Source organism: Aythya fuligula, chromosome 16, assembly GCF_009819795.1.
Source record: "Aythya fuligula isolate bAytFul2 chromosome 16, bAytFul2.pri, whole genome shotgun sequence".
Lineage (NCBI taxonomy): Eukaryota > Metazoa > Chordata > Aves > Anseriformes > Anatidae > Aythya > Aythya fuligula.
Window position 1 is genome coordinate 9059226 of NC_045574.1, and position 20612 is coordinate 9079837.

Sequence of the window (20612 nt, forward strand, 5' to 3'; positions counted from 1 at the left end):
GGTAAAATAAAAAATATATATAGATGGCTAAAATAACAAATGAATCATAAAACTTAGAGATGGAAAAGGACTATTAGATCATCCAATTTATCTTGCTGTCTGCCAATACAGGTTTGTTCCCTGCAGACCGCTCCCCAGGGCTTTGTCTCGCCTTTCTGACTTAACTCCAGCACACAGGGTCCTCTGCCACTTTCCTGGGAAGAATAGTTAATGGTTTAGGTATGTCCTATAGGTACGGGGCCAAATCCTGGCCTGAGGGGAGTTTCACCTGCAAGGCTCACAGGCATCGACCCCGAATACTTGAATGGCTCCAGGAAGCAGCAACGCGCTCACTGCTTGGACCCGGTCCCACCTCCTGCCATAACACACATGTGCCGCAGCTCACTGCCCTGCGAGGCTGTGGGGCCGGGCCCATGGCCATGTCCTGCCCTTCCTCAAGGCCTAGGCTGGACCCGGCTGGGCAGTATTGGGCCTGGGCAGGATTAAGGGCTTAAAAGGCTGCAGTGTTCCTGTGTTGATGGAGACAGCCAAAGCAGCTGTAGGCAACTCTGGGAGGCTCTGGAGACCACTCTGATTTATTCCAAGGGTTTGAACTTGCATCTTTTTTTCCCTTTTTTTTTTTTCTTTGTTGTTGTTGTTAATTATTGGTGATGCACTTCAACTGGATAAACAAACAAACAAATAAAATCAACCCTTCAGCTTCTTATATGGATGTTTTGGCTACAGGGCAACTTTGAAAGCTAGTTCAATTGTTGTTTTTGCTTTCATTCTTGCTGCTCCTTAAAACTGTCTTGATTTAATAAAAGTTAAATGTTTTCATAGGAAAATCAGGCTGGGTGGTTTGTGATTCTTTTATGTACAACACGTATATTACATTATTCAACAATCCAGGAATAAATTTAATTCCATCTACCTCTGCCGAATGCTTTACAATTTAAATAGCTGCTCTGCCCGTGAGGGCCGGGTGCCAAGGGGAAGCTGGTTCACAGGGCACTGGGGTCAGGCATGAAGGATTTGGGGTGGGACCTCACCGAGCCTGTGGGGCTGGGATTCTGTGAGGCACCCTCTGGAGCACCGCAGAGCTCTCAGGTCAGTAAAGGACTGCACAGCACAACCAAAGGGCCAGCCCGTGGTCCCAGCAGTTAAGTGGCATCCTGCTGGGACAGAGCGCTGGCAGTCGACACCGGGGCCACAAGCAGGAACCAACAGCATCCATTAGCTGTGAAATTTAGGACACGTGTGAGGATTGAACAGGGAGCTCTTCCAGTGACGTCTGCTCACGCACTTCTTGTGCATACCTGCATCCGGGCTAAGCCCTTCGGTGCCTTCTTTGGTCATCCTGCAAAAGACACCTGAGTCCCTAAAACATTTCTCCACACCACGTCTAAAGGGCCCTGGTCAGGGAAGAGGAGGCTTCTTGCAGAGATGGTCAGATAAACCTCAATGCTAACAAAAATATTTGGGAAACCAGAACTGGATACACGCTAAAATATTTACTGCAATGGTACTGTTCCTGAACAGGTATTTACAGCATTTTTTAATACCACCTACACAAAAAGCATGCTTTTGCTGAGGAAATGGTACTTTTAGGGATGCAACATACTTGGAGAAGCTGTCTAAAGTGTAGCAATTAATGCATCTTTTGAAATACTGGAGAGTTTCTCTCTTACTGTTGGTTTCTACTGTAGCTAAACTGACCAGGGCTGCAGCTTAGACATTGGGCATTCCAGGTGCTACTGCAAAATAAACAAGGAATTCCATAAAGGAAGTAGTGTCCAGACAAACATACCTGAAATATGGTTTTCATGGTTTTTGCTTGTTTTGTTTAGAAATTGATGTTAGTTTTACATTAATACTCAACTTTAATTTATAGTGATGGAAGTGCAGCTATAGTTCCTGCTAACAGAGCTGACTCCAGGCCAATAAGTCCCTTTTCATGGTAGACTATCCCTGATCTTTATTTTTAAAGTGTTCACAAGTAAATTTACTGGATCTGGCTTTCTGAGTGTGCAGTTCAGTGACGTGGTGTAATCCAGGCATCATTAACATGTCCCAAGACTGAGCTTTATAATTGCAGTGCCAAAAATCACTGGCAATAAAACCACATTTATTTGTAACAGGACATTCAAGCACTTCCATTTAGTTAACAAGAACTGAACAGCTCTACAAGTGTTCGAGAATTTTGTTGGCTTGTTTCTCTGAAGTAACTAATGAAATATCAATAGCTCTGGATAAACTCATCCCACAATACATTTAGGTTAAATGAAGAAAATGAGAAGCCCCTGAGCTTAGAAAAACAGCAGTGAAGCTAGGTTAGAGAAGGGAGAAATCGGTGTGTGTTTCATTGTGTGTTGTTGCTTTTTTTTTTTTTTAATATAAAAAGACCATCTGTAAACAATTATGCTAATACTTTAAAGATGATCAGCTCTTAGGGTTTTGGAGTCAAACAGGAAAACAACAAAAATTCTTATCAAGAAAGAAATTTTTCAACCTGAAAACAGATTCTGTCAAAATGTCAAAGTCTCAGATTTAGGTTCCGCTAAAAGAGAATTTTACAAGACCCAATTTGAACAGAAATGTTGAGTTCAATTACCTTTTAACTTCAAGTAACAGTTGCAGAGGGAGGGAGAGAAGAAATACAAGCCTGAACGCAACAATGAACGTAAATCAAAAAGAAACAGAAATTAAGAAGTGCCAAATCTCATCTTAGACCACGTCCACCTTGGTGGACTGCCCAGAGCAAAGACACAGGGTTAATATTGAGAAGTGTGCTGTGATGGTGCTTCAGCTAAAGTGTGATTCGAAGTAAAGTTTACCAAAAAAAAAAAAAAAAAGAGCCTGGAAAATGTGTTATCTAGACAATAAAGATAACTGAAGTACTGAGCCATTTCTCCTTGTTCAACAGAAAACTGCAAACTGCAAACAGATGTACAAAATAACTTAATCTGCTGGCTGAAAAGCTTGGCACTTTCCAGAGGTTTTGGTTAGCAGTTGTGGAAAAAACACAAGAGGAAAAAATGCAACATTGGTGAAAATGTAATTCTGAATTAATTCTAATTTCGTTCAGTTGTTCTGACCTTCTATGTTCCTGGGAAAAAAAAAAAAAAAAAAAAAAAATTGAGCTCAGTTTTGACACTGGAAAAATTACTTTATTTAGCAATGCTTTTAATTAGCTTTTTGAGACTATATATATACACATCTATATTAAAAATTCAGGAGAATTCTGAACTGAAGTGACATATTTCATGACAAAATGAAACTGTTTTTTACAATTTGAAGGCAGGATGCATTTGCTCTAAATCAAAATTCTCCTGATTTTCCAGGAAAATCAAGAAGCTATCAGAAAACCAAGGAGTCTGTTGCTCTCCCAGCTCACGTAGGTAACGCGGGCTCCTCCTGTCCACTACTTCCAACTTGTTCTGATACCTACACCAAAGGTGAGGGAGGTAAAATCAAAGAGAGGCACTTTGCAAGTGATTATTCAATGGATGAAAAATCAGTAATTGCATTAGGTCATGACATTCATTGAGGGTGAATGAAAACATTTCATACGTGCAAAATCAGTTTGAAATGCCAAAGTATTGCACAATTATTAGCCCAGATTTGCTCATGAGAAGTTGTGTATTAAAGATTCAGACAAATAGTTCTCATAGTGATGTGTAACACATCATAAAATACATCATTTAATTAATCATAAAACCAAATATAGGGGTAGCCAACAGCTAAACTGCACACCAAATCTGCTCTGTAGCAACACATTTTGGTAAATATTGATAGGGTGAGAAGACAAAATCAGAGACAACATTTATATATCCACAGATTTCCTTGGGTTCTTCTCACTTGTCGGTGAAGTTTTCTGGTTATCCTACAATTTCTGCTACATAAATTATTTAAATAGGTCAATGTCTTCTTGCACGTATGGTGTGTTTGGAGGCAGCTCTACTTATTTTATTTGTATCTACTTTTACGCACTTGCTAATTAATTTAGTAATCTGAAGTCAACGTGGCCCTAGATGCAGAGCCCTCCCCACGCAGCTAGCTGCTGGCTGGTGCCCGAGCTCTCCTGGTTAGCTGCTCCCAGCGCTCCTCCTTGCCAACACTGCCATCTAATGCTCAAACACTCGCTAAACTCTCTCAAAGAGACTGATTCCCTTTCACGCATTACACTCTCTCTTGCTTAAAATGCTGCTGAAAGCTGTCGCATTGTCACTCTAGCCAGACAGGGAGAGAAACCCACAGTGCACTCCCTGAGAGAAGAGCAAGGAGTTAACTCATTTCCATGGACCCCTAACGAGACATCAGAGAGCTGGAGATCCTCAAGAGTGAAGCACTGTGAAGAATATTCCCCTCTGCCAACACAGAGAAGCCAAGACCATGGTATATCTTAGTCAAAACCTGCTCCATGTAGCAAAACCTCACCCTTCACATGCCCATGCATGCTGAGGAATGCCCAGCCTTTTGCTGGGCAGACAGCACCACGTAGACCCTTGCTTTGCTGCTTTTAACCCTGTTGTGAGAACTTCTAGGGGCTGCAGAGCCCTGCTAAGCCAGGAGGGTGATAGCTATGGTATTGCACATAGGGACCTACAGATAACCTCAGTGGAAACAGAGGGAGGAAATCTCAGGGAGCAGTGCTATCTAAACCCAGAGTTTCTAAAGTCCACGGAATCCAGCTTGGTCCAGACCTAAGCACGTTACTTTGCTTTCATATTTACATATACAGAAGGAATATAATGCTTCTGCATCTGCCCAAAGCAGATACAGCTCATCCCATCTCAAGTAGAGAAATAAAATTAAGAACAGTTAATCCAGGAAGATACCACACGCTTACGTTTAACTCTTGAAAGAAAGTGATGCTGTACTTTCAAGTCTGGTCAAACCAAAGACCAATGTGTCAGTCTAAAAAGTGTTAAACTTTAAGACAAAAATACCTTGTGTTGTAATACCATGCTTAGCGCAGCAGACAGCCCACTCTGGAGTTATGCACCAACAGCTCCTGTTAACCCCTGAGTTTTGCAGTGTTTTACACGTGACCCAGTCCTGGACGTGGATTATCTATTAGTAATAAACTCCAGACTAAATAAAATTGCATTTCACATAACAGACCCTTGTCACAGATAACAGTGCAAGTCGAAATGGGCACTCTTGTAATTAGCATGTAGTTACTCAATCTGTATAATTACACATGGTAATCATGCTGTTGCATGTTTGGAAATGCTAGATCTCATTTTCTGTACTAATCCTAAATCACATGAACATCTTCTGTAGGAACTACTACTTTAGATGTTATGAATTAATATTAAGATGAAATTGAATTAAATGTACTGATTTTAATGTCATGAATGCACTCATAACTATTTTTTCCCCTGAGAACCATCTGCAATTTAGAGACTCGCTAATCCTAATTAAATGCACTTTTCTTAAGTGTGTGCAAATGAACAGAGAAATCTGCTCAGTAATGCACTTTCATATTTTCCTCTTTTACTAAAAAGGGGAACATGAAACTGTTTGGTGATTTAACACTAGAACTTCCTAGTATGAGAAAATTAACGCTGCTGCTTCGGAGTTGCAAGACATGGTCACCTGAATGTGCCTTCAGCGTAACTCATTAAAAGTATAGAAGCTGCCTCAAACATTTATATTTAATGTTACCACCCAAGTGATCTGAACAGTTATTGCTGTAGAGAAACACTTTAGTAGTTATACATTCCAGCATTTTAGATAGCACTTTTAAGTCCTCAAGTAAGGCCCCACTCAGAAGAAACAAACGGCACTCATCAGGTTATCAGGCAAACCAGTTACCACAGGGCTTCGTTGGCACCAGGAGGATAGGAATGACAGCAGACTAGTCAGGAGCACATCACACTAATCCCTCAACTAGAACAGCTTTAATCAACACCAGCAACGAAGATGCACCCTAGATTCATTCACTGGCTCTTTTTTTTTTTTTTTTTTAAGCCACCCCCCAAGGATATCCCCCAAATGATAGCTATGGTTAACATTAAAGATGACTTGCATAGCTCACGTCTGTTTTACACCCCCCTCTACCGCACCGTCATTCAGCACTGCACAGGAATTTAGCAGTAGCAATGTTACCCCAAGCCTAGATGAACGTCCCCAGCAGCAAGACTCCAAGACCCATTTGTACACCACAGGCACTGTAAGGACTCACTAGTCCCAAAGCAAGTGACAGATCAACATATATCTACATATCACTTCATTTTGTTAGGCTTCCACTTTGAAGTTTCTGTTCTCCCCACCAGCACTGCCTTTTCTTTAGTCAAAGCAGCCTAGCCTACTTCCACAAACTTTAATCACAGCCACCAGTACCAGCCCAGCACAATAATCAAAAGCTTAATCTGAGATGCCACTGAGGCACTGGTCACATCTATGTGCCCTTAAATGAAGTTAATTTATAATGAGGATATCATCTGAGGAGCTCTCTTCTCTTGAGGGTGAGTTGCCTTTGACAAGTCTTTTCCAACTGTCTTCCCCAAGCTCTTAATCTGGTTTTCAGATACTATCAAAGGCAATGCCAGTCAGTCAAGCTCCAAGAACACATCAGATCTAGATTTATTTTTTTTTCCCAAAAAGCCCTTACAAATTCTGAAGCTTCAAAAATAATTTTTTTTAAAAATCCATGCCCTTACTCTTTCTTATTACCACAATGTACGTATACAAGAACTCTGTTTTTCTTAAAGGAAGAAAACTGAAGAGGAAGAAACAAAAGGTTTCTTCTTTATAGAGTTGTCCTCCAAGCCTCAGCCAGATTTCCTGGGAAGTGACTCAGTATTTTCATGAGAGCAACTGAATAGGACATGAATTTGGGTTTGGTTATTGGCAGATCCTTCATCTCCTCCCACAGGGGTCTGAGTATGATGAAAGGTCAAGAGAATATGAAATTCCATCCAACTAATTTTAATCTTTGAAAACAAGACACAGAAACCAGTTTTGCAAAACACCAGGTCTATATTTACATCCACATGTAATAATATACTCAACTAAAGTGAAATACATCATAAATTAAATGAGTAATGTGTGCCTACTGCTTGACAACTTCTGGTTTCAACAATTAAAATAAAACAAAATGGAATGAAATAAATACAAAAACAAAAAGAAAAATCAACAATTTGTACCTCTATATATGCACTGTTATCTCCAAAGAAACATACAAAACCAGTAGTATCCCAATAGTTAATACTGATGGGCAAAGTGTATTCTGAAGTACAGGACTGGGCTGCCATGAAATAGAGTCTTCATGTCCATTTTTCCATTCGACCCCCAAGATATCTACTAAAAAGCCTTGAGGGAAACTGTACCGGCATGAAGGAAGATTAAAAACACATCTTAGGTCTGTTTGCTTACACATCTTAATACAGCCCTGTACATGTTTTAATCACAGAACCCCATAAGGTACATAGATGATAGTTACAGCATGCATTCTATAAGACTCATTGAAAGATCACGCAAAAAAATAGATTAACCATTTTCCAAGTGAATCCATCTTCAAAAAATAGGCTATAAAAGTGCAAAACTAGGAAAACAAATCTAGATTATGTACATATGGCTCAGCTTATGAACAGGAAAGAAGGTAAATAGTGTACAATTTCCTGATACACAGCACTTCATTACATCGCCAGTTTACAGAGACATTAAAATCAGGTCCCATATTCAGGAACTAAGACATACAACTGGAACATCTCAAGTTGCATAATGAAAAAACAAGAGTTTCTAGGTTTTGCTAGTTTACATTTGCTGTTTGAGGGAAGAGAGTAAAATGAACAGTGCAAATTTTTTTTTGTTTGTTTTACTCAAATATATGGAAGTCAAAGCCAGGTACAGAAGAAATCAACTCTTAACTACAGGCTTTATGAGAAGCAACTAGGAACGCATGTCAAATTACGCAGTTCTGCTTTACTGGCTGGAAACTGGCCATCTTCCCTTTAGGAAAAGTTAAAACTGCATGCGCATTAGAAAAAACTCTTGTTGTCTTCACAAAAAAATATAAAAGGAGATATTCTCCTATTAACAGGTTATTCCTTACTCATTTTAAACACCCAGTAGATGCTAAAAACAGACATCAAGAAGCTTCCAAGCACAGTCAAGCAGGCTACACCATAGCCACATCCCTTTTTTGAAGTCTGTAGATCCCATATTCATATTGTAAGCCTGTTTGTGACTTGATAGTTTGGACAAAGGTGCAAAGTAGTTTTCCTCTAAATGTAACTGTACGGAGTTTAGTAGAAAACTAAACATCTGAAACATTTAGATTAGTATCGTTTCTCATGCAAGTCCTAGGTATTTTCTGCTGTAAAAGTTTGTACGTTGCTAGAGATGTTCACTAAAAAAACTTCTCTGAAGAACAGCAACCAATGCCAAAACAGGAATCCAACCGTATTTCAGGAACACCACACTGACAAATTCAAATGTCAAGTATTGCCTCATCCACGCCTCTAAAAACATGCTGAAAACAGCTCCAGGAAAGCAGATCCCTCCAACACATTATGGTCCTAACATATACAAGGCAGATCAGCTTAACATCAGCACCGTTGCTTTGATGTTCACAACATTTATAAACTGGACAGTTTTAGACAGTTTATTTGGAAGTTGTTTCAAGAAACTAACATAGTTCAACAGAAAAAAAAAAAAAACCATTTGAGAAACTTTCACCTTTATGAAAAAGGAGCATTAAGCAAACAGGATTTCAACTTCAGTATTTACAGTTTACCTGAGGTGCAAGGATTATATATTCTTTCAAAGAAACTCTTTTCAGCAGCGCTCAAGTATGTAAAAATATAATTCCTACCTAATATTTGGTCAATTAATTCTAATGAAAAATACTCAAAGTCAATGTCAAGATATACATTCTCCACACACCTTCATAACCCAATTGTTTAGACTACTTTTTATGGCTATTTGGTACAAAATGTTAACAGAACCAATATTATAAAACTGTAGTGTTTTTATATACAGTACAATCACAGCTTAGTTCAGTAGCTTTCACCATTCATTTTCCTCAAGGGATGAACTGCAGATATAATTCCATAGAACATGCACTTGTGTCCTTAAGACCTAGAACAAATCAAAAAAATAACGTTGGTGTTTGTGTTTTTTGTATAAAACTATAAAATACCGTAACACTTTTTTCAGGAGGATGCATTTTTAAAACAAAGAATTTAATCTGCACCCTTGCATAAGTGTATGTTGAAATTACTATTGCCATACACAGTCTGAATCTATTTCATAACAAATAAAAGCTGGCAATCAAGTCTACTTTTGAAGACACTCAGGCCCCAAGTAGAAATACAGGCAGGAAATTGAGTTAGCTTAAAAGCAGAACTAAGCAAAAATATGTTTAGTAGGGGACAATAAAAGCAGTAAGATTAGAAGACTATCAAGAACTAAAGCAAAGTGTTTTAAAAGCTGTCAGCTGGAGGTCAGACAGCTCTGCTCCCCAGATACGTGAAAATCTTTCTACAAAAGCCTGCATGCTGGTCCAGGTGCTGTAGCACTCAAGAGGTATCTGCTTAAATTTGAATGAGGAAAATGATCTGTAGCTTCAGTATAGAAGCAGCATACACATTTATTTATAGTCTTATAGAGTGCTTATCTCCTTAGCAGCTAAGAATGTTGTGAACACAATGGAATTGTGAAGTTCTGAGATATAGCTACATACTGCAGAGATGAAGCACGGGAATTCAGAATACCAAGCTAATTCTTCTCACTTGACCTGTTTCCCTTAGAGGCTACACCCATCCCTCAGCCAAACAAAAGAAAAGCTATTTGGAACAACTGCTCCAGTACACAAAGATAAACTGTCAAGGAGCTAGCTATCAGGAAACCCTTACTCTTCTATGAAATAATCCAAGAGTCTTGTCTGAGGCAATCCTCACAGTCTTCAGAAGTTGTGAAATGAGTAATGTAGACATCTTCAGGAAGGACTAACCAAGATAACCTCTCAGGGACTAATAGGATTCATGAACTGTGATAACAGGCACTTCCTCACTTCCAGTTCTCTGCATGTTGTTCCCCCGCCCGCATACACTGACTCAAGGGGAAGGCCATCTCATTGAACAGTTCCCACTAATACTGCATCTAATTAAAATATTTATCTATTGTTAGGACTTCCATTTCTTTTACAAAAGGAGCACGTATACATTTTTATGCAAAGTAAGCTACTGCTGATATTTGAAATAACATGCTCTATGAGTATTTGGTTCACTTCCTAAGAGGAGTTTGTATTTTCAGCTGTTCTGGTTCATACTTTCATAACCTCTCATCACACTGTGCAGCAACGTTTGATGTTATGAGTACATAATGCAATATTTAAGTAACAATTAGTTCAAAAGGTTTGTTTACCGTTTCTTGAAGCAAATGATCAAGTCTTCTTGTCACTTGGTCGAAAGCGTGCATTGCCAATGAAACTTTCATAACTTCGTTTTTGTAGCACGCTGCTAGATAAGTGTTGGTATGACACTGATCTCTTTCCTGACAAAAATAAATTTAGAGGAGTTAATTTATTTCCTGATAATCTAATTAGTCAGACATTCAGTTGTGAGCAGGTCTATGTCAACATCCAGAATCCCAAAACACCACAAGCTACCAAAATACAACTCATGAGCATGGCCCAAGACAATAGCTACTCCTAGTCCTATTAAAAGGTTATAGGAAACGCAATATGCAGGATTAAGACGTGGAGAAAAATGTAAACGTAAAAACTAGGTTTTAAGCTGTATGCACGCAATGTCCATCATGCTAGGTTTTGCTTATTTTACTTGCAAGAAAGAAATATCTTTGCTTAACTCATCATACAGTAGACTTGACTTTAAGAAGGTTTAAGTGCTGCAATACCTTCTATAGCATGATGCCTACATATCCATTTCCTGTATTTGTTTGAAAATCAAATTCTTAAATGTGTATTTGAAATGAAAAACAAGTGTGCTACATTACTACCTTCATAGATTATGTGGAATTTGTAACACTTTAAATAACCATGTACATCAAGAACTTTAAGTAATTTTCAGTCTAGTATACAGGTAATTTTATATTTATCTGAGACCATTAATTCAGATTTATATATGTGAAATCAATGCCTGTTCCATATCAAGTCTTATTAGCTTAAGCAAGCAGTCAAAAATCACTTCATAAAATAAAGGAAAAAAAGCCAAGAATCATTACTCCCACAGGATACAAAAAGCCCAACTGCCATCCATATTCCATGAAAGCTTTAAATGCAGCATTGAAAAAACCTAGCAAGCTTTAATTAAATTAAAATGGCAAATTTAAATTAATATTTCAACAGAATCTACAAAGCCATTGGAGTGTGTCGTGAGCAATTGTCTTTAATTTGCAGCTTCTGCCAGATCAATCAGCCAACAGGTTATCCTTGATAGCATGTTGCCATTGCAAAGGCAAGTAATTTGAAAATAATACAAACTGAGCGGTTTCAGATCGTTTCTGTCTCTTCAGGGCAACACAGAGTGGCACAGCTTACAAGCAGTAATGGAAGGCATCATGCTTTAATCAAGTTTGCCAAGTGGAACATATTCTCATGACAACTTGATCCAGCATTAAACATGCAACATAACATGTTCATAGGACCTAAATAACGTTGCCACAAGGCACACGGACCCTTAAAGAAAGGTTTTGGACATGTTTTTATAATATCACCAGGGCTGAATAAAAAGACTACAGAAACCTGCGGGCCTACACCTGCAGTACTTTGCATATGACATCTCACAAAGCACCTCTGTGGGGTTGCAACTCTGAAAAAACAGGGGTACTTCAGCTTTTTTTTTTTTTTTTTTTTTTGAACCAAAAAAGAATGTGCAGAAACTTTCATCTTTACTGTCTCCACCCATGTTAGAACTCTAATACCGAGAAGTTTACTTGTCTGCTACCCATAACCTTCTCAAAAACATCAAGGTTTGGTTTCATTTGTGTACTTCTGGGCAGAATGGTTGGAAAGCCGGGAAATTAGCCTTAAAAGCCTACATTTTATTGCACAAGGCTTTTATTGAACTTGCTAAGAAAATCCACTGAAAGGGTCTTGTTTCACAAGTCTTTCCAAGGTAAGTAACAGCCATAAAAAGTGGCTCCTCTTGCCCTGAGATGGCATTAGGCAATGAACAATGAAATCATTATTTCTATAACAATGATTCTGTCACATCAGTTGTAGCCAGAGTTCTGAGAACTTTACATAGCAAAAAATAGTAAAAAGTTCTTGACTGTGAGCTACTGACTCCAGGCTCGTACTACAGAAGAGGAAGAAAAGCCTACCACAGATTTTTCTGGTAGACAGGTGGAGCTTTCAAAAAGAAGAACAAGGTGAATTCCAATGAAGTCACTGTTTATAAATAGTATTGCATCAACTGCCACTTCCACAGGCTGGCTTCACTAAGAATACTGGCAGAAGAGAGCTTGTCTAGTCCAGAAGTACAGTAATGCAGCAGAGGGGCAAGACACTAGCCCACCAGCTAGTCCTTGGGGTACAGACTTCCCAAAGTGGTTGAAGCTACAAAAGTATTTTTCCCCTCATGTTTCCACAAAAATTGACAGGGGTTTATACAATATCATGAGATTCCCTAAAAAGCCTGAATGTTCTTAGCTGCAATTAACCATTAATAAAAAGCCTTGCAAAGCACTATAAATTCCACAACAGCATGAATGACTTCTGTGCACAAAAAAGACAGTTAGGAAAAAAAAGTATTTAATTCTCTCAGATCACTAGGAACCAAGAGGCAGTAGCACTTCTCCCTGCGTCTGTCCTTCTGCTTTTTGTGTGTAGCAGTGCCCATTCCACTTTCCTCTGTGCAATTCATTGCACACAGACAGCACTTCACGAAACCAGGAATTAACCCTGCTGAAGTGGCTGTGCAACGCGTCAGCGGAGATGCTAGCTGTTCCTTTATCCTTCCCATAGCTAGGCTGGAAGCAGCGCTATAACACTTTACTTCATCTTTCCCTAATCTACTAGCAAGCCCACAACTCTAATACACACAAACAGAACAGACCAAACAGATTTTTTTTTTGCCACTTAACTAAATGCACATAATGCTTTGCAGTTTGCTCTGACCTAGGGTAACATAACCCTGCTTGTTACGAACCCAGACTACCTCAGAAGAATAATCCTCTTCTAGAGGATGGGAGTATTCAGAGAGTTGGAATATTCAGCAGATACCTTCAGACTACAGAGTGCACACACGCACTATTCACTTCTATAATAGGATCTTCATTTCAAAATTGAAAGTCCTATATTTAAGGCTAAATACATACCAGCCTCAGCTAAAAGTCATAAATATCTTCTACAAATAGTAAGACAACTGCTTAAATATCACCTAGCACCTTTTAATCTTGGCCTCCTGCTAAGTTTTGCAAGTGCTAACAAAGCACAAAAAAAATCTCAAAATTACCAGTTTTCCAAATACATCAAAGCATTTATCTCTGCTAGATTAAGCATTTTCCCCAGTAAAGCCTTACTTCTTAGTGCAATGAGACACCATAATTAGAATAGCAGAAATATGTTGTCTCGATTTAACGAAGCACTCTGTTCCAACTAAAACCTAGACATTATAAAAATCCACTGAATGATACAGTTTTAAGATTTACATCACAGTTGGTGATTTTTAATACATTGGTTTTTGCAATGGAAGAGAACAATTGTCTATGAGATTTTTTTTTTGGGGGGGGGGGGGGGGGTGGGGGGGGGGGTTGTTCATTTTTTAAAGCTTCTATTAATATTCCAGATTGTCCAAGATTTCTTGTAAATTAAGCAGAAAGGCCCATTCCATTTCCTGAATTAGTCAACATGTCTGGAGGGCTCTGATGAGCAAACAATACATGTTTGACATCAGAAACCCATGGGGAGGAGGGCAGAACTTGAGGAACTTTAAACCCCTCTTTAAAATTCAGAACTTACATGCCTTATTCCCCATGACAGGAGCCTGCTGAACCTGGATTTTACATTTAAAATTCAAGCTTTAACCAGACTTGATGAAATACTAAAAATAGCTTTATTTTCTCAATTGTTTCAATTATCACTATGCATTTGTTTTTTATTTCATTCACCTTCCTTTATAATGTTATAAGACACTAAGTAGGAAGGAGATACGATACCTTCTATTGTAGAGCTGGTTACTTGGCCATTACTAGATCCACAAGAACTGTAAAGTGATCCAGAGCTATATGGCTCATAGGGTTTGAGAACAGTCAATACATTAGGAGAGTCAACGTCATCCGAATTCAGAAGCCCTTGTTTGGTTGGCAAAACAGAGGATGCAGGTTTGGTGCGAGAACATTCCTGAGGTAGCAGATTTGCATATCTGTTTGCAACACGAAATCTGCTTGTTTCGTATCTTCTGTAATTAGCCACTGCACAGTCAGCTTGTTCAATAACTAACACACTATGTTTCATTCTTTTAGAAGATGTTTCACCATATTCTAGATTTACATTGCCCACAGATTTACTACAAAGATAGTCTCTTCCTCGATGACAAGGCCAGGCAGATTCGTTTAGGTGAGAGTCAAGAACCCCATTCATGCTGCTGCTCACTACACCAGATTGAGACACTGCCACATTTAGAGCTTTTACTTTAGATTCAGCTCTTTTTACTCTGTCCAATACTGGAGAGATACTGGAACTGGAGTGCATTTCTTGCTGAGGTTGTCTATAGTTATTTGCCTGAGCTCCAACATTACTTGGCTGTTTGTGAAACTTGAGGTTACTTGGGGCTGTGCTGCTTGAGTCAGTCACGGCAAAGAGAGGAACTTTGTTCTGTGGAGGGTGGCATTGCTTAGATTTCCCTGTTTGCAGGGGTTTTTGCTGTGTAGATGGGGAAGCCTTACTTTTATTAGGATTAAAGGACAAAGGAAGCACATCTTTACCAAGCAGAGCTGGAGGGCATCCAGTGCGTCTGGCTTTAGCTAGAGTCTTGTTTCTATATCCGTTTTTGTTAACGGTGTCAGGATTGTACTTGTGCATCAGCCTCTGGTGCATCATTAGGACTTCTGGGTAGAATGTTCTGTAAGTACAAAACGGGCAGGTGCTGGGTGCTAGCAGGCCTCTAGCAGTTGAAACCACTGAACATTCTTGTGAAGTCCCAACAGATAAGTTCAAGGGCATTTCTTGAGAGTCCGCCATAAGTTTGTGTTTGTAGTTTTCAGGGCACTCTCGCACATCACTCGCATTTTTTCCATCCTTAAAAGCACAAACATACTGGACATCATCTCCCTCCGATTCCACAGAAGCCTCTCTCTCTCTCTTATGTGGAGCATGGGGCTGAACTTCCTTTGTCTCCTTCTCAGTCTTTAGTTTTTCCAAGTAAGGAGCAGACATACTCTCATGCATTTGATTCAAATTGTTACAAATTGAACGTTTGTTCAATTCCCTAGAATCGTTTTTCATTCTTATAAGGACTGTGCTGCCTATTGCGTTATTCAAGGACAGAATTTCCTTTTGCTGCTTTGCAGGTGGGCAGCCCTCAGCATCTTTGGCACCATCAAAAAGCCTCTTCAAATTTTTGGTTTCTTGAGCACCATCAGCAGCCAGCAAGAGCTCCGTCTCCTGACTCTGCAATGAAACTTTGCTGTCACCTTTCACGTCTGCTGCACTATCAGCTTGCTTGTCCTTGTGATGCCTCTCTAAATGATACCTCAGTGAAGTTTTCTGTGCTGCTGCATACTCACAGAATTCACATTTGTATGGTTTTTCACCTGAAACACAGTTTTATCAGTAAATCAGTTGGATGCAAATTGATTTAAAATCTTGAATACAATTAAAGACAAGGGAATAGTCTATAGCTTACAACAGTAAAATAGCTTTTTCTTTCACCTTTCACATAAACTTAGATCTCAAACTAAGTCATTTAAACTACTACATCTCACTACTTTTGCTAACTACAGTGACATCTTCTGGTTCTGATGAAGATATTTTCCATATGTTCCCTATGTATGGAGATGGTAGCTGACAATATGTTTGGCAGAGATAAGCACGAAGTACAGCTGTGGGTCAACTCCAACAATTTGTAGCCCTTGATCATACCACAAGCATGCTATTCAACAACACAAACGTTACAGTTCTTCTATAAATAGGGCTGTTTCAAAAGAAACATGGGCATGTATTAACAGAAGTTGGAAGAGTTTAACTTTTCCTTAGCCAAGCAAACTGAGGAATAGACAACTTTTTCCTCAGGTAGTAGCAACTAACAGAAAACCAACTTAATACTTGGAAGGTAGAGGTGGTTTTTTTGTTTGTCTAAAAAAATCTTTTTGCTAGACTGCCAAAACAGAAAGAATTCTAAATTTTAAAACACAATACGTGTTGTTCAGAGTATAATATAATTAGCCTTATTCAAAAAGATTTACATTTAGGTAAATAATGAATTAAGAAATTATAATCGGAACTTTCTCAGCATTAGATAAAACTTTTTAAACACCAGAAATTGTGAAGGTAACATGTTTTTCTTAAGCAAAACCAAATATTCTGTCCTATTGGATTCAGCAGACTTTCTTCCCCTCCCACAAAGCTGAAGCCCATTTACCTGTATGAGTTCTGAGATGAATATTGAGGTAATAATTTGAGCGAAAATACTTTCCACAATAGCTGCATTCTCTGGAGGCTCCAAGGTTTTTAACTTTTGCTCTTTCCAAACCATCTTCATTTTTATCTTTGGGAGAAAATATAGCTATATTATGAAGAGCAAATACAAGCCTGTAGTCCCTTTCAAAACTATAAACAACTATCTTAACTGTCTTTATTAAGGAAAAAGCACAGCATGATGAAACATTGTCAGCTCCTACAGCCTGTGAGCATCTTTGGCTCAGCACTGATGCACACTTGATCAGAAAGCCAAATAGTTAAGTAGGTTTCCAACTGTGTCAAGTAACACTGCGGTTAGTGACTGAAATGAAGAAGCCCCAGAGAACAAACAAGATGTAAAACTAGGCCTTGAAGAAGAAAAAACATCCAATTATCTTTAATGATCTACAGCAGAGAATGGCCTATGTCAAAACTTCATGGAGATTATAAGCTGTATTCTTATCTTAAGGGAAGTGCTTCAATCAGTGCATCATCTGGACTGCAAACCTGCTCTGAGCACCCTGACACAACACAGGGACTTGTTCTGCAGAAGGAAGGTGGGGAGAAAGACTGATTCTTTTCTTTGTTATAATAAAATTCAGTGCTAATCAATGGACTGCTTGCCTGTTTAACCGCCACCTTAGCTTTGATAAGCAATCTTTCAGTAGAAGCATGAATGCTTAAGCTTCAACAAACAGGAAAGTGTCTGGGTTGCTAGTTCTGTGAGGCACGTTTTCAAGGAACAAATTCACAGATAAAAAAAGATTTTCGCTCAAGTGTAAGCAGCAGTAATTACCACTGGAGGGCGGCAAGTACAGCATAATGTCTAAGAAGAAAGTAGAGAAAACTTCCACACAAGGCACCAGTCAAATCAACATGATTTCTTTGGCAGGTTGAATTGTAAAGACATCAAGACAACTTAAGTAAAATACCCAAGTCAAAGCTAACTAGAACGCTACAGCGAGAATAGAAAGAAGGAAACATTTTCCTTGACTAAGATGTTAAAAGCCATGACAGACAGCTTAAAATGGTTCTCTACAGTTCCTGTGTGTTGGAAAGCTTCCATACTGGAAATGCTAAGCATGGCTAAACTCTGGCTAAGAAGAGCCATAGCTGTTTTAAACAAACAGATAATGTCTCAATAAGCATGACTCAGCATCGCACAATGAGAGCTGTTGTCGTTTTGGACAAGACCAAGAAACAAAACAAGCAAGCTAACATTAGGTAATGATTTTATTCCTTTATTACTGGAGGCAAAATAAAGGGCTGCACATTACCAGAAACGGAAAACTCGGTCGTGCGTGCCAGGACATTCTGTACGTTATGTCTTTTCTTGAGATTATGCAAGTGTCTGTTCTTTAAAGGCAGACTCAAAGCGTGTCACACACAAGAGTGCTAGATTAGCTACATGTCTTTTTGTTACTCCATTTTGTCCCCAGACATGCAAGCTTTTTCAATTAAGGAATCATTTAGCATCAGTATCACATTTTTCCAGAGACAGTGAGATTCAAAATTAGTCCTGAGTAACATAGATTGAGTCTATCTATTCTGTCAGAGAGAACTGCTAGCAATCCTTCAAGGAAGAATAGTTAAATATATTCCTCTTCCATATAGCGTCCACATATTAATAACCTATATGCATGCCCTTACACAACTAATTTAAAGTTGTTCTGCATTTAGCCTTTCAAGTTACACACCCTTCAAAATAAGCATGCAACCTGCAGATGGATAGAAAAAAGTTTTGAATTATTCTTCACTTCTCAGGATCCCAACAGCTGCTAATCTTGAGCAATGGACATTTTTCTGCCCTTTCTTACAAGATGCAGAATAAAGTGTGAAAAATGCAATGACTTCAGATATATTACTTGTAAAATCATGTGCTGGACAAGAATGTAACTGATATATTCAGTACTGAAAAATATTCAGTAAAACTATGAATCTTACAGATGGGGGAGGGGCGGAGACACAAGGCAGACTTTTTCTAGACAGATTATTGTTATAAGTATTCCAATTATTCAAGAAACCCAAATCATAACTGCAAGAAGGCCCAACACAGCTTCAAAGTGCAAAACATTGCTGTTGGGACAATTGTTTCCTTCTCTTTCCTCTTTTCCCCTTCTCCCACCATAGCGTTTTATATCTCAGGGCAAGTTTTGAAAAATTTATCTAAGAGACAAGATCCATTTTTGGCTTTAAACAGCTCCTGAACTGTATAGCAACAGCTAGTTCAATCTCATGTCTCAAAAATGCTGCTCACCTAGATTAAGTGTTTCAGGAAGGCCATCTTCAGACCCATCTTCAGACCCTCCTTCCATTCGCTCTGTTGCTCCATTTTCATCCAGACTTGCCATTATATCATTACAGCACGTCCTCGAAGCAGCTGAAGTCTCTCCATCAGTCCGCCTGTCTCTCTTATGCACTCTGGAATGAAGGACTAGCTGGTGGTATGTTCTGAAGGCTTTACCACACTCTGAACAGTGTGTCGGTTTCTCTTTGTTCTGGGATAATTTAGAATCCATCTCCATAGAAGGCACTTCACCACTGGGATGTTTCAATTTGTCTTGGGATAAGTTACTATTCCCTGTATAACTGCTGTTTTTATTTACTTTTGACTTCCCTGTATTTTCAGTCTGGCTACCTTTACTTGCATTCCATATTTCACCAAGTTCTTCTTTATCAGAAGAGGAATCGTCATTATCTGTACTTCCTTCTTGCCCAGGTTCTTTAATTTGGCCATGCCCAACTGCAACTTTACCTTTGGTAGCCAGCTGCCATGCTTGATATGTATTGAATGGATCTAGTTCAGCTATCCATTTCACAGGTTTTTGTGATTTGTCATTTTCTGAAACCAAGTTTGGTCTCAAATTCAAGAATCGCAAAAATTCTTCTCTTTGAGTTGTTTCTTCTGGATTAGATTCACCAGTCACTTGAGGACTTTCACCATTGGGTACTGATTCTTTGGTGTGCACTTTACTGTGCTCAATTAGAGTCTCTTTATTGAGAAATAGGAAGCCACAAACCATACAAATTTTGTAAGGTGATGTTACATTTTCAGTTACATGCTCCTGCACCACCTCATTTATTGTTATGGGGCTTTCAGAACCTTGTTGGAGCTTGTTTCTAGAACCTGGCTTTCCAGTATGAGTTCTCATGTGATTTTTGAGGAACCACGGCTCTTTAAATCTTCTTCCACATACGTTACACCAATATGTGAAGGAATCTTTATGCTTTTTCATGTGTGCCTCAACATCAAAAGCCTCATCAAATGTTTGTCCACAAACTTCACAACTAAGTTCTTTACTGTCTTTTTCATTGTTTGGAGAAGGCAAATTTGTTCTTACTTGACATTTATCTAGAGGACTAAGGTACTCTGCTTCGACACGCAGGACAGCTGGTTCACAAAGAGTGGGCCTATGTTGAGTTAAAACATGCTTACCAAGTTCTTCAGGATGTTTAAAAGTCTCATCACAAAACATGCAGTCCAGAGGCATACATCCCTCAGCTTGCATGAGAAACTTTTCTTGCAAGCTTTTGTAAGAAATGGTATTTGTTCCTTTTATTGTCATTGAGGCATCATTATTCTCCATCTGTGCACCAACGGTACTGGCTATTCCATCCGGTCCATCCATGTATGCCAAGAGAGGCTGAGTTGGCATGTTTCCTACGTTCTGTTCCCTATTACGTGTTTTAATGTAAGGTTTCAGTTCTTTGGGGGATGTTCACTGATCACAATAAGGACACTTGTAAAGTTCTCCAACATGTGCTTGCAAGTCTGCTAAGCTAAAAGACCTCCGCCAGGAAAAAAATTTGTTTTCCACAAGCAAAAGATTATTTCTTTTTCATTTTTGTCCGTGTTCAGACATCACTGAACATTTATCCATTGGTTCTCTCAGTGACTGAATGAGGTTTCTTGAACTATTTCTTCTGATTTTTCAAGTCTGTAGAAACAGTCAGTTGCACTTAGTTTTTCTGTAGAAACATTTCAAATAGTTGCATTGAGCAAAATATACTCAAGGACAAGTTCAGTGCCACAAAG

At 38.9% G+C, this 20612-nt stretch overlaps 1 protein-coding gene across 1 annotated transcript; it reads right to left on the reverse strand.

The window, feature by feature from the left end:
- Positions 1-8643: 8643 nt before the first annotated feature.
- ZNF217 (zinc finger protein 217) lies at positions 8644-20289 on the reverse strand (the record flags this gene model as incomplete). Its single annotated transcript, XM_032198522.1, has 5 exons — positions 8644-9072; positions 10360-10488; positions 14116-15711; positions 16539-16664; positions 18834-20289. Coding segments are annotated over 4 exons (3288 nt in total), but the record flags the coding sequence as incomplete, so codon positions are not given.
- Between the last annotated feature and the right edge of the window lie 323 nt (positions 20290-20612).